This window comes from Coregonus lavaretus, assembly GCF_964263955.1.
Source record: "Coregonus lavaretus genome assembly, chromosome: 5".
Taxonomy (NCBI): Eukaryota; Metazoa; Chordata; class Actinopteri; order Salmoniformes; family Salmonidae; genus Coregonus; species Coregonus lavaretus.
In genome coordinates this window covers 26,403,840-26,421,414 of record NC_139992.1, presented here as the reverse complement: position 1 = coordinate 26,421,414, position 17,575 = coordinate 26,403,840, and the positions used below count along the sequence as shown (strand labels likewise).

The window sequence follows — 17,575 nt, the reverse complement described above, 5'->3', positions numbered from 1 at the left end:
CATAGTGTGTGTGGATGGGACCACCCTCATAGTACAATACTAGTGTTTGGATGAGAGGTTTATTGTGTGTGTGTGTGTGTGTGTGTGTGTGTGTGTGTGTGTGTGTGTGTGTGTGTGTGTGTGTGTGTGTGTGTGTGTGCTTGTGGAACCACCCTCATAGTACAATACTACTGTTTGGATGAGAGGTTTATGGTGCCACAGTGTGTGAGTGGTGTGTATGTGGAAACACCCTCATAGTACAATAGAGGATGGATCTGAGGTCATTATCACATTCATTAATTGTGTGTGTTTGAGCAGGTACAGTAGGCATGGATACACAATGGAATATAATAGTGACCCAATTTTGTGTGTGTGTGTGCCTTGGTCTCAGTGACTAAAAAAAGGAAGTGTGATACCGGGAGACAAAAGGGTTATGGAATTATGCATCCTTGGAAATATCGAACCTGTGGTTGGCATTTGTATGATTTATGATGCTCTAAAGACAAAAGGACCATTGTTTGCTAAATATAACCAGAAACCCTCAGGGACAAAGGTGCATCCATTCCTGGCTCCTGACTTATGTGAGTTGGAGGAATTGAACTCTCTATCCATGTCCCTATGCTGACAGCTGTCTCCAGTATCTACAGAAGAATGACAAACACGAAACATTGCAGCTGGCCAGATAGAGCTGTTTTCACTCATCTGTTTTAGATGCTATAGTTCTTCTAAATGGTACAGAGAACCAGTGGTGTAAAGTACTTTAGTAAAAATATTTTCAAATACTACTTAAGCAGTTTTTTGGGGTATCTGTACTGTACTTTACTTTACTATTTATATTTTTGACTACTTTTACTTTTACTTCACTACATTCCTGAAGAAAATTATGTACTTTTTACTCCATACATTTTCCCTGACTCCCAAAAGTACTTGTTACATTTTGAATGATTAGCAGGACAGGAAAATGGTCCAATTCACGCACTTATCAAGAGACCATCCTTGGTCTACCCTACTGCGTCTGATCTGGCGGACTCACCAAACAGAAATGCTTCGTTTGTAAATTATGTCTGAGTGTTGGAGTGTGCCCCTGGCTATCCGTAAAAAAAGAAAAAAGAAGTGTGCCGTCTGGTTTGCTTAATATAAGCAATTTGCAATGATTTATACTTCTACATTTACTTTTGATACTTAAGTATATTTAAAACCAAATACTTTTACTCAAGTAGTATTTTACTGGGTGACTTTTACTTTTACTTGAGTCATTTTCTATTAAGGTATCTTTACTTTTACTCAAGTATGACAATTGGGTACTTTTTCCACCACTGCAGAGAACCAATACAAGAAGATACCATCCCAACTCCACATGGGGGGAATTGAGTCTGCTTGCCCATTACCTGCACGAGACCTGGAAAAATACTGAGTATGGTAGCTGACTCTCTGGCCACTCCTATCTGTCATACTGTATCTTTAATCTGAGTCTAGAGGAAGGTGTTTGTCCTCAGGCCAGGAGGGAAGCCAAAGTCATTCCGCTACCCAAAAGTGGTAAAGCGGCCTATACTGATTATAACAGCAGACCTATCAGCTTGCTGCCTGCTCTTAGCAAACTGTTGGAAAAAATTGTGTTTGACCAAATACAATGCTATTTCTCTGTAAACAAATTGACAACAGACTTTCAGCATGCTTATAGAGAAGGGCACTCAATATGTACTGCACTGACACAAATGACTGATGATTGGTTGAAAGAAATTGATAAGAAGATTGTGGGAGCTGTACTGTTAGATTTCAAAGCAGCCTTTGATATTATTGACTATAACCTGTTGTTGAGAAAACTTATGTTTTATGGCTTTTCAACCTCTGCCATATCGTGGATTTAGAGCTATCAATCTAATATAACTCAGAGGGTTTTCTTTCATGGAAGTCTCTCTGTCAAACATGTAGGGTTTGGTGTACCGCAGGGCAGCTCTCTAGGCCCTCTACTCTTTTCTATTTTTACAAATGACCTGCCACTGGCATTAAACAAAGCCTGTGTGTTCATGTATGCTGATGACTCAACCATATACTTGTCAGCAACCACAGCTAATGAAGTCACTGAAACCCTTAACAAGGAGTTGCATTCAGTTTTGGAATGGGTGGCCAGTAATAAACTGGTCCTTGACATCTCTAAAACTAAGAGCATTATATTTGGTTCAAGTCATTCCGTAAGCTCTAGACCTCAGCTGAATCTTGTAATAAATGGTGTGGCTGTTAAACAAGTTGAGGAGACTCAATTACTTGGTGTTACTTTAGATTGTAAACTGCCATGGTCAAAACATATAGGTTAAATGGTTGTAAAGATGGGGAGAGGTACAGTGCATTGGGAAAGTATTCAGCCCCCTTGACTTTTTCCACATTTTGTTAGGTTACAGCCTTATTCTACAATGGATTAAATTGTCCCCCCCCCCCCCCCCCATCAATATACAAACATTACCGCATGAACAAAAATAACTTGTTTCAAAAAATTCTAAAAAATAAATAACGGAAAAGTGGTGCATGCATATGTATTCACCCCCTTTGCTATGAAGCCCCTAAATAAGATCTGATGCAAACAATTACCTTCAGAACGCATAATGACAAAGCAAAAACAGGTTTTTATATTTTTTTGCAAATTTCTTACAAATAAAAAACTGAAATATCACATTTACATAAGTATTCAGACGCTTTACTCAGTACTTTATTGAAGCACATTTGGCAGCGATTACAGCCTCGAGTCTTCTTGTGTATGACGCTACAAGCTTGGCCCACCTGTATTTGGGGAGTTTTTCCCATTCTTCTCTGCAGATCCTCTCAAGCTCTGTCAGGTTGGATGGGGAGCGTCGCCACACAGCTATTTTTAGCTCTCTCCGGAGATGTTCGATCGGGTTCAAGTCTGGGCTCTGGCTGGGCCACTCAAGGACATTTAGAGACTTGTCCCAAAGCCATGTGCTTAGGATCGGTGTCCTGTTGGAAGGTGAACCTTCGCCTCAGTCTAAGTTCCTGAGTGCTCTGGAGCAGGTTTTCATCAAGGATATCGCTGTACTTTGCTCAGTTCCCCTTTGCCTCGATCCTGACTAGTCTCGCGGTCCCTGCCAGACGTGACGCTTAGCATTCAGGCTAAAGAGTTCAATCTTGTTTCTCATGGTCTGAGAGTCTTTTAGGTGTCTTTTGGCAAACTCCAAGCGGGCTGTCATGTGCCTTTTACTGAGGAGTGGCTTCCGTCGGGCCACTCTACCATAAAGGCCTGATTTGGTGGAGTGCTGCAGAGATGGTTGTCCTTCTGGAAGGTTCTCCCATCTCCACAGAGGAACTCTGGAGCTCTGTCAGAGTGACCATCAGGTTCTTGGTCAATTCCCTGACCAAGGCTCTTCTCCCCCGATTGCTCAGTTTAGCTGGGTGGTCAGCTCTAGGAAGAGTCTTGGTGGATCCAAACTTCTTCCATTTAAGAATGATTGAGGCCACTGTGTTCTTGGGGACCTTCAATGCTGCAGAAATGTTTTGGTACACTTCCCCAGATCTGTGCCTCCACACAATCCTGTCTCTGAGCTCTACGGACAATTCCTTCGACCTCATGGCTTGGTTTTTGCTCGGACATGCTCTGTCAAATGTGGGACCTTATATAGACAGGTGTGTGCCTTTCAGAATCATGTCCAATCAATTTAATTTACCACAGGTGGACTCCAATCAAGTTGTAGAAACATGTCAAGGATGATCAATGGAAACAGGATGCACCTGAGCTCAATTTCGAGTCTCATAGCAAAGGGTCTGAATATTATGTAAATAAGGTTTTTCTGTTTTTTATTTTTAATACATTTGCAAAGATTTCTAAACCTGTTTTTGCTTCGTCATTATGGGGTATTGTGTGTAGATTGATGAGGGGGGAAAAATAATTTAATACTGTCGTGGAAATTCTTACACAGGGACACTCGAAGTAAATCTTAAATGAATCATTGTTTATTGTCAGTGCTGGAGAGGTGACCAACAAACTTGATGCACTCATAGTGAACTTCTGTTAGGAGCTCTAATGGGGCAGTCCCGTTAGTTCCCTTATATACTGACAAGTTATATTTGCATGATTTAGCTTATTCATCATTCATAATTAATGTTTGCATCATTCATGTGACGACCAATACTGGGTCAGGCATGTGACAGACCAATACCTCACAAGGTTTCTTCTCTCTAAGCTGAGACCTTGAAACTGAGATATCCCTTTCTCTAAACAAGGTTATGGGCATACTGCCAAATTGCAGATACTGATAGTGAGGATTCGTTCAATCAGTCACTTGCATGAACACAGAAATTGGTTTATAGTAATGCACAAACATAGAACATAGAAATTGGTAAATAGAAAAGCACAAACATAAAACGTTCCATCACAATACATTTTAGAATAAGTAAAAAAAATGTGGAAAAAATCAAGGGGTCTGAATACTTTCCGAATGCACTTTATGCCAATAATAAAGAGACATCCTGCTTTTTTGACACAACACTCCAAAAAGTCCTGCAGGCTCTAGTTTAGATGTATCTTGATTATTGTACTGACATGTGGTCAAGTGCTGCAAAGAAAGACCTAGTTAAGCTGCAGCTGGCCCAGAACAGAGTGGCACGTCTTGCTCTTCATTGTAATCAGAGGGCTAATATAAATACTATGAATGCCAGTCTATCTTGGCTAAGAGTTGAGGAGAGACTGACTGCATCTCTTCTTATTTTTATAAGAAACATTAATGTGTTGAAAATTCCAAACTTAAACACAGCTCTGACATACACACTTACCCCACCAGGGGTCTTTTCACAGTCCCCAAGTCCAGAACAAATTCAACAAAGTGTACAGTACTATATAGAGCCATTATTGCATGGAACTCCTTCCATCTCATATTGCTCAAATGAACAGCAGGCCTGGTTAAAAAAAACAGATAAAACAACATCTCATGGCACAACGCCTCTCCCATATTTGACCTACATATTTTGTGTGTATGTGTTGATATGTAGGCTGTGTGCCATTTTTTTATTGATGTAGGTCTGTCCTTGAGCTGTTCTTGTTAATCAATGTTCTGTATTATGTCATGTTTTGTGTGGACCCCAGAAGGAGTAGCTTCTGCTTTCGCAACAGCTAATGGGGATCCTAATAAAATACCAAAGAACACCTGTACTGTACTTGCTGCCCTAACTTTGGCCTCTTTCTGTGTGGACTATGGTGTAAACTAAATTAACCTCCTGTTTCATCACTGGTTTTAGTATTGCTATGTCTCTATGGAGAATTGAGATATTATACACAAAGGATCGAATGGGATAATAACAAATAACAGTGGGTACAAGTATAAGACAGACATTTGTGGTGGAGAACCATGGTCAGACTGCCAGCCAGGTTTAGATGGGTTTAACGCAGTATAACAAGTTTAATAGAGCACAATATTCTGATCCTAAAACAAGACAGATTTAGTCTCCGAAATCTTCCCGGAGTCCTCACACAGTGCCAGGAAATTAGAGGGGAGAATTTGCGTTATGTTTTGATTGTCTGTGTGTTTCCTAGATACTGGTTAACGCACTTTCAGAGGCAGTCATAGCCCTGAAGTGGAAACTTCATTATATGCCTGGTTGGTCTCACTGCATTCTGGAGCGTCTATCACACACTGACCATCTGAACCCTATGACCCAGCGCTGACTTCTATCTGACCTTGTTCATTACAGTAACCGTTATTATAGAATGTCATTTTGGTCTATTTGCTTTAGTTTATTGTATCTGTCTCTTTTTCTCTCTCTTTCACCCTCTCTCTCTCCTCTGCACAGACGGAGTCTAAAAGAAGGAAGTGAAACTCAGCCAATCAGAGACTGTTCCTCAACATTCTACTGCACTTTCAGAAGTGAAGCAAGGCCCACCTCAAGAGGGCACAGAATACAATCTGTCATGACCAACATCACAGGGTCCCAGAGAAACTGAATCCATCAACACAATATCTTTTGTTTAGTCACAATGGCTCGTATTCACGAGTTTGAAGTGTTTCAGAGTAGGAGTGCTGATATGCGATCAGATTTCCCTTTTAGATCATAATGAATAAGATTATATTGACTGAGGAGACCTGATCCTAGATCTGCACACCTACTCTGAGACTATTTGTGAATACTGGCCAGTATGATCACAACACATCCTAACAGATCTGAACCTAATCTTGTCCTCTGGTAACCCCAATTGGCATTCATATATATTATGAAGTGTGATGCTGACAGAGAATTTTGTTCTTGTAACTGCCTTGGTTTCTTTGTGCCATTCTAAAGTATGTTCCCAGGATTAATGTGGTTCTCATGACCTAATGGACCTAGGTTGTAGGAAAACTGAATTAAGTGAAAATACCTTAGTCTACTATGGTATTCAGTGATCCTAATGTCTTGTGATACACTGAATGCAGATGAATAGAGTTATTGTTTGGGATTTTCCACTTCAAAGTCCCACTTTAGACCACTGCAACACAGCTCCTGTGGAAGACCTACCCTGTTTGAATCCCCCAGAATGCACTCTGTTTTGATTCTACTCTTAATGTTGAAGGGGACAACCTGCTTTGCCAATTGATTTGACGATTTTGTGTACATAATGTGTATATACAACTGACAGTATTTAGCTAAGCGTGCTTTCTTTCCTGAACCTCATAGGCTATGATAAAGCTATCTGTAAGGGTTCAACCCCAGGGCCCAGATTCACAAAACACTTCTTATGCAAAAACTTAAGAAGTATCTTCAGAAGAAAAATAAGTTCATGAGATAGTAAGTAAGTGCAATTCCTCAAAAATGTCTTAAGAATTCAGGCTTTTCTTACGAACTTCTCAAATATCTTCTTACAAACGTAACTACCTTTTAAAGATTATTGTCACTAAGCAGCTGAGCTAGCTAGCTATCTAGCTAGCAAGGGCAATCCTGTTAGCATATTTCTTACTGAGATTACTGGTCAATTTGTTTGGTGGGGGGGATTTAAAACAATCAACCCTGAAACATTTAGATGAAGTTTGAGTCAATTAAACATGTTCAATTTCTTTCATTAGCTTATTTTATCACTTCCATGTGTTTAAGACAAGGGTTTAGCTATCTTGGAATTAAGAACATTTCCAAGAAGAAATCCAGTAACTTTATTTTCAACTCTAATTTCTTTTAAACAATTTTCTTAGGAAGAAACATAGGAAGAAACTTAAGAGCATTTTCAAGAACTTTATTGAGGAATAGCAACTTTTCGTACGTTTCTTAAGTATAAAGTTAAGGATAAAATTGCACGTAAGAATAGATTTTATTTTAAAGATGGTTTTGTGAATCCAGGCCCAGGTCTCAGACATACTGTAGACCTCTTACTCAGAACTGTAGTAGGGTTGGAGAGAGTGTGGTTGACTCTATGGTCAGATATAATTATTTTATAAAATTATCTTATTGATGCCATTGAGGATGATTAATTGTGGTTATGAGTAACAATGTCAGCGTGTGTACGTGCCTATGTGTGTGTGTTTTCAGATTCCATGGTCAGATGGTTTGATGTGATTCCCAGTAGAATATGCCATGGTGAGATACTGTGGGCGCCTTCAGAGGAATTCATTATGAAGAGAGTTTGGCTGGTTGGCTGCCATTACTGCTAGGGTGTGTGTGTGTGTGTTTTATATGTGTGTGTGTGTGTGGGGGGGGGGGGGGGGGGGGGGGTTGTCATTAAATGCTGACCTTATTTTATTCATTTGTATAAGCATAGGACATAAAGCAGTCAAGGTTGATTGCCTTTTTAGGAAAAAACTGTCATGGTTTGCTATCATATTGCATCGTCTGGTATTTCTCTGATTGCATCATTATACACATCACTACTTGATCAGATGTTTATTTCTACTCTGTATATTGACTGCTGTGATCCGGGATGTAAGCACCGAATATGTGTGTGGAGGGCTGTCATACCAGATAACGTGCTTTTCATAATGTCAGTCACTTCACATGCAGAAATGCCACTAACCACATTAAAGGTTAACACAGCCCCCTGTATGAAGGACAATGCTGTCGCTTGAAAATGTATGATGTCATGAAATGTAAAATAAAGAAATTAGAAAAAGGTGTAGTGTATTATTGCTTATTGAATATATTTGCACTTTATATGGAAAATGTAAGGTTGACACATTTTCTGGAGGTTTTTGAGTTTGCGCCTCAGGAATGGAATTCTGGGTGCAGTCTCTGTACACCTGCATTAACTTTAGAGAAAGGGGAAAAGGTGGAGGTATTCTCCTCTTGGCTGTTGTTTGTACAGATCTGGCTTCCATATGCACTTTGTTCCAAGTCTGTTTATCCTGAGCCATGGGGTTTGAGAGGGGCACGGAGCTTTCTTGAACACACACACAGCTACAAATCATCCAGCATCAATCTGTAAGGCCAGTTCTACAGCGAAGGCGGGTTGGAGTGTTTCTTAGTTCTGCGCCCTCTGTGTGTTGTCTGGGCTTGGGATGCAGTAGAACAGATTATTGTCAGAAAATGTTTTATCAGAGATCAGATCCCAATTTTCTTTCACAGTTTGTAATAGAGCCTCTAGCACGACTGGGAATGTGATTGTGTGTCTAAATCAAACTAAAAAAGTAGAAATCACCTGTTACAATTTTCACAGGCTCATTGTAGACACAAAAAGATTGGATACTTGCTCCACCAGTATAAGGTTTGGAATCTGCCACGATTCTCATGTTTTCCTCCCAAACTTCATTATGCTGCACTGGCCTCCAGTGACACAACCAGTTTCCCTGATCCTAAGAGATTGAGTCTAGTGTGCTGCTTGGGTTGATTTTGTACCAAACCCACAGTCATACCGCTCCTACGCACCTTTTCTGCTCTGTCATACCGTTTCTCAGAATGTAGTGGGATGAAGTCACACAGGTTCTGAATGACTTCAGTCCGGTTCCAGTCTGCCATGTCTCTCCAACCACCCCCATCTACCACCCCTCCCTCCATCCCTCCGATGGCGCGCTCTCTCCATCCCTCTGGTTGCTGAACGAGGGCTTTGTCCACTAAATAAAACACACACAGCCACTAGTGTGTCCAGGCCTGCAGATAAGACCAACAGGCAGATATGAGAGCATGGGCCAATTTTATGTGTGCGTGTGTTACAAGGACAAAGGTCAGAGGGCAGTGACTGACATACGCCCACAGTGGGAGGATAAATTCCATTTAGCCCAATCTAAAGGGAGAGTCATTAACCCTTTGATCATGGCCTTTTTGATACACTATAATAGAAACCCCCTTATTGTATAATGTATGTCCTCATGTCTCAGCATGTCCTAATGTCCTTGTTTTTATCTGACTAAATTATGATTGTGGAGCATTATGCTGTAATAACCAATATGTCCACATGGTGGCAGGCAATGGCTTACAGTAAAACCTATCAGTCAGTTGTCTGCTCTCAAAAAATGATTATATTATAGATTAATAAACTGTTTAAGCCGTTACACTGATAAGTATTGTATTGGACCTATTCTGAGATTAGGCTAATAGATGTGGCAGCTCCATGAAAGTAAGCTACACCATTTCTCTGAGTAGTGAGTTACCATCTTGGTGTGGTGGTGGTCTGTTCCTTGCACTTCCTGTGCACTGTGTTTTGAACCAGAAACACCCAGTCCTGTGCAGGTTAGGGTCTGTATCTGGGGCAGAAAGAACACCCCAGTACTTTACAGTAACCACTCGTTTAGGGTTTTACCAGAACACATGCAGAAGCAGTGTAGGAACCAAAGACATTAGACCCAAGCTTTATTTCACATTTTAAAAAACTAGCCACTCTTGCTTCAAATGGTAATAATGGTCTATGTCGCAATTTCTTGATAAAATGAGGGACATTTCTCTGGCACTATTCTCTGGTGAAGGATACTGTATTGTAATTGTATTGTAAAAAACGTGCAGAATTTTTTATTTTGAGGTTTCAAACGAACATGTTTGAAATTAATTGACAGTAACTGAGACTGGAATTTGTCACTGTATGTGTCACTATTACAATCATGCCACACCAACATCATTTTGCAGTTATGCAAACTATTACCTCTATCTTCATATAAACTTAGAGACAGTCATATGCACTTTCACATAATATTCATGTTACATTTAAATGGAACTTCCATACTCTCTCAAGAGGGAGAACATCTATTTACAGAGACTCACTGTTTCGGCTATATGGTGGGCTCAACATTTTACATAAACCATGGAGAGCCCCCAACCTGTAGCCAGCATGCGTACAAACACGTGCATTTGTGCATATACATACACCAACACACACTCACTCACTCATACTGAGTGAGTCATATGCAGACATATAGACACAGGCACACACACTTAATCACACACAGGGACATTAAATGTTCGGTATGAGATATTTTTCCCTGTTATATCCCAAAATCATCACTAATAATCACCAAAGTGGTTCAGTGGTTTCTTCATTAGCATATATATTTTGAAAGTCAATAACAAATTATGCTTTACCATCATGTGTGAGATCATTTGAAAACAGAGTTATTGTCACCTTTGTGATTCACACTGCTAGCGGACGTTATTTTGCTATTCTAACTCTGAGGTGTGATGTGAAGGAGGGTTCACACTCAGAAACACATATTCTCTAGCTCTAACGCTTGCTCACATGTCTCACCCCTATCCTCCTACCACCCCATCTTAAAACACATTTTATTCTCTGGAACACTGCTGTACTGCGGTTAACACACTGCTCACCGTTTCCATGACACCAGGAAGAGTGTGTCATAGAGTGTGTGTGAGTTAAATAAAATAAAAAACATGAATCCCCCCCAAGGAGTAACATTTTCATCCACAAAATATGTTCAGCTTTCCTCTTTTTTAGTGAGAAGAGCCATCAAAGAAGACAACTTAAACAGTAAAACAGTTAACAGCACTGTGCCGTTATGGTCTGGTTGAGGTCTCTTTCAGAACCTGTCGGCTCAGTAGACCCGGATGGCTGCGTACTCTGAGCATTCATCCTGGGGGGTTGGGATATGGGGGGGGTTCGGGGACCATCTAGGGGTCTGGTGGTACACAGCGTACACAAGGTAGTTTGACCCTTGACCTCCAGCTGTGAGGTCAGAGGAAGGCAAAGCTCCGTTTGTCACCAGGAGGCTGTGTGGCGATTCCCTGTTTAAGCTTTTGCCATAGGGACCATTGTTGTAGAAATTGTTGGACTGGGCAGGGTTTGGTGTGGAAGGTGATGATGGAAAGATTCCCTTAGAGCAGGAGGAGAGGTCTGGACATGGTTCTGCCTGTGTGGACATTTCCAATAAACACAGAGAAAAACAGTTCGACAAAGTCAGGACAACAAGGCTTCTATTTTGTACAAGTTTAGTGTATTGAGGACCAGTTTTGTCATGGTAGCAAATTACCCATTGGTTAATAGTAAGATGCTATAAGATTTCCTTACCTGCTCCATTATCCTGTTATTTGTTGACCTTGTAGATCCTGAAAAAATGTGTATGTTGTAGAAAGTTAAAGTGACATGTTTGCTGTATTTCAACCTTGTACAAAATAAAAGTTTTCAGTATTAAATGGGTCTAATAAAAAACATGAGCTGACGCACATCCAGAGAAAATGATTTAGTGTACTGTAGAGGTGCTGACTAACGGTGAATAAACTATAAGCTATAAAAACAAAGAGAGTCGCACACTCCATATCTATAACCTCCCAGTCATTTATTGGGTAAAAAAAACACAGTGATGCCGAAACGTTGGTGGTTTTTTTACCCAATATACATATGGAGTGTGCGACTCTCTTTGTTTCTACAGTTTTAAATGGGTAACAGCATTACTCACCTTTACATCCATAAAGACAGAGGAAGGAGATTGCTGTCACCATGACCACCAGCAGTACTATTCCCACACAGATGTAAACATACGGTTTCCTGCTCAGATATTTCTCATCAAGCTTTGCATTTGGTGAGTCGTCTGTTAGAGTAGAAACAGAGGTCTTAACACCATACACAGTTGTCATATAGGCCTACTAGCTGATGTAATGTGATTGAATGTCTGTAATTTCATAAAACATTGTCCTACTTGTGTTGTGGTCTGTTGTGCTTGTCATTTTCAGGTTGCTATCTATAGAAATAAGTGTGTCAAACAACAATGACTCAACTGAGTATCTATTTTATTCATTTTAAAACAATTAATTGAGAACAAAAATAAGCTTTGCTTGGTTACCTGAGACAGAGACATTGATAGCATGGCTAATAATTGATGATTTATTGCCAGCCATTCCACATCTGTACGAACCATTGTCATTGATAGATATATTCTTAAAATCCAAAAATGCAACACGATCTTCTGACCATCTATCAAATGGTTTCCATCCAATTTTGACTTGCTCTGTCTCATGTATTTGTTTGCAGTTGGCGTCCTCAAATTTACACCAGGTGACACGTAAGGTTTCACCACAATGTTTCACAGGGCAGTTGATTGTCAGCCGTTTCTGAGGGACAGCATTCCAAACAGTGTATCTTTTGATTTGCACCTCAATTTCACATGGGCCTTGGTGTGAGAAAAGATCATGGAATCAATTTACAAAATTACTACTGATAGGGATCATACTGGTCACTGGTAAAACATAAATGAAAACGTGAAGACCTGTCATATTCAAATTGCGGTTGAGAAGTTACACTTTGACACTGTCCATCACCCCTCTCTGACTGACTTTTGTTGATCATATACAGTGCGTTCGGAAAGTATTCAGACCCCTTGAATTTCTCCACATTTTGTTACGTTACAGCCTTATTCTAAAATTGATTAAATTGTTTTTTTTCCTCATTAATCTACACATAATACCCCATAATGACTAAGCAAAAACTACTTTTTAGAAATGTTTGCATATTTATAAAATATAAAAAACTGAAATATCACATTTACATAAGTATTCAGACCCTTTACTCAGTACTTTGTTGAAGCACCTTTGGCAGTGATTACAGCCTTGTGTCTAATTGGGTATGACGCTACAAGCTTGGCACATCGGTATTTGGCGAGTTCCTCCCATTCTTCTCTGCAGATCCTCTCAAGGTCTGTCAGGTTGGATGGGGAGCATCACTGCACAGCTATTTTCAGGTCTCTCCAGAGATGTTCGATCAGGTTCAAGTCCGGGCTCTGGCTGGGCCACTCAAGGACATTCAGAGACTTGTCCCGAAGCCACTCCTGCGTTGTCTTGGCTGTGTGCTTAGGGTCGTTGTCCTGTTGGAAGGTGAACCTTCGCCCCAGTCTGAGGTCCTGAGCGCTCTGGAGCAGGTTTTCATCAAGGATCTCTCTGTAATTTGCTCCGTTCATCTTTCCCTCGATCCTGACTAGTCTCCCAGTCCCTGCCGCTGAAAAACATCCCCACAGCATGATGCTGCCACCACCATGCTTCACCGTAGGGATGGTGCCAGGTTTCCTCCAGACGTGACACTTGGCATTCAGGCCAAAGAGTTCAATCTTGGTTTCATCAAACCAGAGAATCTTGTTTCTCATGGTCTGAGCGTTCTGCAGGTGCCTTTTGGCTAACTCTAAGCGGGCTGTCATTTGCCTTTTACTGAGGAGTGGCTTCCGTCTGGCCACTCTACCATAAAGGCCTGATTGGTGGAGTGCTGCAAAGACGGTTGTCCTACTGGAAGGTTCTCTCATCTCCACAGAGGAACTATGGAGCTCTGTCAGAGTGACCATTGGGTTCTTGGTCAACTCCCTGACCAAGGCCCTTCTCCCCCGATTGCTCAGTTTGGTCGGGAGGCCAGCTCAAGGAAGAGTCTTGGTGGTTCCAAACTTCTTCCATTTAAGAATGATGGAGGCCACTGTGTTCTTGGGGACCTTCAATGCTGCAGACAGGTTTTGGTACCCTTCCGTAGATCTGTGCCTCGACACAATCCTGTTTCAGAGCTCTACGGACAATTCCTTCGACTTCATGGCTTGGTTTTTGCTCTGACATTCACTGTCAACTGTGGGACCTTATATAGACAGGTGTGTGCTTTTCCAAATTATGTTCAATAAATTGAATTTACCACAGGTGGACTCCAATCAAGTTGTAGAAACATCTCAAGGATGATCAATGGAAACAGGATGCACCTGTGCTCAATTTCGAGTCTCAGAGCAAAGGGTCTGAATACTTATGTAAATAAGTTATTTATGTTTATTATTTTTAATACATTTGCAAAAAATTCTAAAAACCTGTTTTCGCTTTGTCATGATGGGGTATTGATGAGAAACAGTTGTTATTTAATCATTTTTAGAATAAGGCTGTAATGTAACAAAATGTGGAAAAAGTCAAGCAGTCTGAATACTTTCCGAATGCACTGTACGTAGCATATTGTTCAAGGAAAGTTTAAGTAAATTGCCAAAATTAAAAATATCAATCCCTTTCAAATGTAACACAAAACTAATGTGTGACAAAATGTGAAACATCTTACCTTGAGCGTTGCCATGGATGCAGACCAGGAAGAGGAGACAGAGGACCAGGAGGATGTGGTCAGAACAAGGTGGGTCCATCAGGGCAAAGATGCAATGTTTAATGAGCTCTCAAGACAGGTCATGCCCATGTCACTCAGTTAGAGCAAACCGTCTGTGTATACACATGTGAGTTGAGTGGTGACATTGACAATATGTTCTCTCTCTCTCTCTCTCTCTCTCTCTCTCTCTCTCTCTCTCTCTCTCTCTCTCTCTCTCTCTCTCTCTCTCTCTCTCTCTCTCTCTCTCTCTCTCTCTCTCTCTCTCTCTCTCTCTCTCTCTCTCTCTGCATCTATAGGGTTTTTCCACTTCCTGCCCTCCTACATATAAGCCTACCTACCATAGCTCTCTTGTCTGTTGCTTCTACTTTTGAGCTGTTTCCTCTCCCTCACACATCATAGGCCAACACACGTGTATGTCTTTTTATTCTGTGTCTCTGCAAGGGGTACCATTGGAGGACTCTGCTCATTCAATTGATTTATTCATATCTGTTATCTGAGACTCATGATGAGGGCTAGTGGGTTACAGTATATTATAGCTATAGGTGCTGTAATGAGCTTCAAATTTATGTTCAGTTAAAAATGTAACTTCTCACACTTTTACATTTTAGTCATGTAGCAGACACTCTTATCAAGTGCATATATTTTCATACTTGTCCCCCTATGGGAATTAAACCCACAACCCTGGCGTTGCAAGCGCCATGCTCTGCCAACTGAGCTACACTTAACAGTTGTATTGTAATCCATTCTGAGTTGTGTGGGTGGGAGGGGAGGGGGAGGGGGAGGGGGAGGGGGAGGGGGAGGGGGAGGGGGAGGGGGAGGGGGAGGGGGAGGGGGGGGGCTTTCCTCTTGGGTTCTCTATTGCTCCTCTACTGTGCGTCAAGCAAGGGGGAAGCTGACCATCAGACCAACTCCTTGAATGCCGTAATTCTTGAAGTTTGCAGTTGTGTCTAAAAAACACTATTTTGCTCAGAACTTTTTTACCCTTGGGTGTGTGTACTTTACTATATTGATACTTGGAATATCACTTTTTAACAGGAAAAGTTCAAAAAATCTCTGGAGGATGTCTTTAAAATGAAATGGACTGGGTCAAACTTAGTATAGCAAACTTAGTATAGCACCTACACCACCTGTGGTAAGAAACATTCACCTGATGACTACTGCTTTCCATTATGTCACTATCAGAGTTCATTAACAGTTGCAACCGTTTTCTTCAGATACTTACAGTGCGTCACAATAGCGCCATCTTCTGGTAAATAAAGTACTGAAGCAGTTTTCTGTTCTTGACTGTATATATTTACAGAAGTAACCGAGTTGTACAGTGCCTTACAAAAGTATTCATACCCCTTGGCGTGTTTCCTATTTTGTTGCATTACAACCTGTAATTTAAATGAATTTTTATTTGGATTTCATGTAATGGACATACACAAAATAGTCCACATTTGTGAAGTGAAATTAAAAATATTACTTGTTTCAAATAATTCAAAAAAATAAATAACGGAAAAGTGGTCGGTGCATATGTATTTATCCCCTTTGCTATGAAGCCCCTAAATAAGATCTGGTGCAACCAATTACCTTCAGAAGTCAAATCATTAGTTAAATAAAGTCCACCTGTGTGCAATCTAAGTGTCACATGATCTCAGTATATATACACCTGTTCTGAAAGGCCCCAGAGTCTGCAACACCACTAAGCAAGGGGCACCACCAAGCAAGCGGCACCCTGAAGACCAAGGAGCTCTCCAAACAGGTCAGGGACAAAGTTGTGGAGAAGTACAGATCAGGGTTGGGTTATAAAAATATCAGAAACTTTGAACATCCCACTAACCACCATTAAATCCATTATTAAAAAAATGGAAAGAATATGGCACCACAACTAAACTGTCAACAGAGGGCCGCCCACCAAAATTCACGGACCAGGCAAGGAGGGCATTAATCAGAGAGGCAACAAAGAGATCAAAGATAACCCTGAAGGAGCTACAAAGCTCCACAGCGGAGATTGGAGTATCTGTCCATAGGACCACTTTAAGCCGTACACTCCACAGAGCTGGGTTTTACGGAAGAGTGGCCAGAAAAAAGCCATTGCTTAAAGAACAAAATAAGCAAACACGTTTGGTGTTCGCCAAAAGCCATGTGGGAGACTCCCCAAACATATGGAAGGTACTCTGGTCAGATGAGACTACATTTGAGCTTTTTGGCCATCAAGGAAAACGTTATGTCTGGCGCAAACCCAACACCTCTCGTCACATCGAGAACACCATCCCCACAGTGAAGCATGGTGGTGGCAGCATCATGCTGTGGGGATGATTTTCATCGACAGGGACTGGGAAACTGGTCAGAATTGAAGGAATGATTGATGGTGCTAAATACAGGAAAAGTCTTGAGGGAAACCTGTTTCAGTCTTCCAGAGATTTGAGACAGGGACGGAGGTTCACCTTCCAGCAGGACAATGACCCTAAGCATACTGCTAAAGGAACACTTGAGTGGTTTAAGGGGAAATATTTAAATGTATTGGAATGGCCTAGTCAAAGCCCAGACCTCAATCCAATTGAGAATATGTGGTATGACTTAAAAATTGCTGTACACCAGCAGAACCCATCCAACTTGAAGGAGCTGGAGCAGTTTTGCCTTGAAGAATGGGAAAAAATCCCAGTGGCTAGATGTGCCAAGCTTATAGAGACATACCCAAAGAGACTTGTCCCAACTGTTCCATAAAGTGTATTTTTATCTGGTTTTTAAATCTGATTCTACTGCTTGCGTCAGTTACCTGATGTTGAATAGAGTTCCATGTAGCCATGGCTCTATGTAGTACTGTGCAACTCCCATTGTCTGTTCTGGACTTGGGGATTGTGAAGAGACCTCTGGTGGCATGTCTTATGGGGTATGCATGGCTGTCTGAGCTGTGTGCTAGTAGTTTAAACAGACAGCTCGATGCATTCAGCATGTCAATACAAGTAGTGATGAAGTCAATCTCTCCGTGTCACGGTCGTTGAGAGACGGGGCAGACCAAGGTGCAGCGTGATATGCGTACATATTTATTAAGATGAATAAACACTCGACAAAATAACAAAACAACGAAAATGTGAAGCCCTATGGGCTATACACACAACAAGCCTAACAGGAACACAAACAAGATCCCACAACTAAGGTAGGCAACCAGGC

The 17,575-nt window shown here is 41.1% G+C and overlaps 1 protein-coding gene across 1 annotated transcript; it reads right to left on the bottom strand.

Moving 5' to 3' along the window:
- Positions 1–9,706: 9,706 nt before the first annotated feature.
- Positions 9,707–14,557, bottom strand: LOC311129415 (uncharacterized protein). Its single transcript, XM_084161699.1, has 6 exons — positions 14,381–14,557; positions 12,159–12,485; positions 12,015–12,056; positions 11,775–11,906; positions 11,387–11,424; positions 9,707–11,228 (listed from the first exon to the last, which is right to left on the bottom strand). Exons 1-6 carry the CDS (start codon positions 14,457–14,459, stop codon positions 10,914–10,916), a joined length of 933 nt encoding a protein of 310 aa, XP_084017825.1. The 5' UTR covers positions 14,460–14,557; the 3' UTR covers positions 9,707–10,913.
- Positions 14,558–17,575: the final 3,018 nt, after the last annotated feature.

Coding starts and splice junctions, on each gene's coding strand:
- LOC311129415 (XM_084161699.1), bottom strand. CDS start 14,459: ATGGACCCACCTTGTTCTGACCACATCCTCCTGGTCCTCTGTCTCCTC. Junction 12,486..14,380: donor CATCCATGGCAACGCTCAAG/GTAAGATGTTTC, acceptor TCTCACACCAAG/GCCCATGTGAAATTGAGGTG. Junction 11,425..11,774: donor CTGTCTTTATGGATGTAAAG/GTGAGTAATGCT, acceptor ACATTTTTTCAG/GATCTACAAGGTCAACAAAT.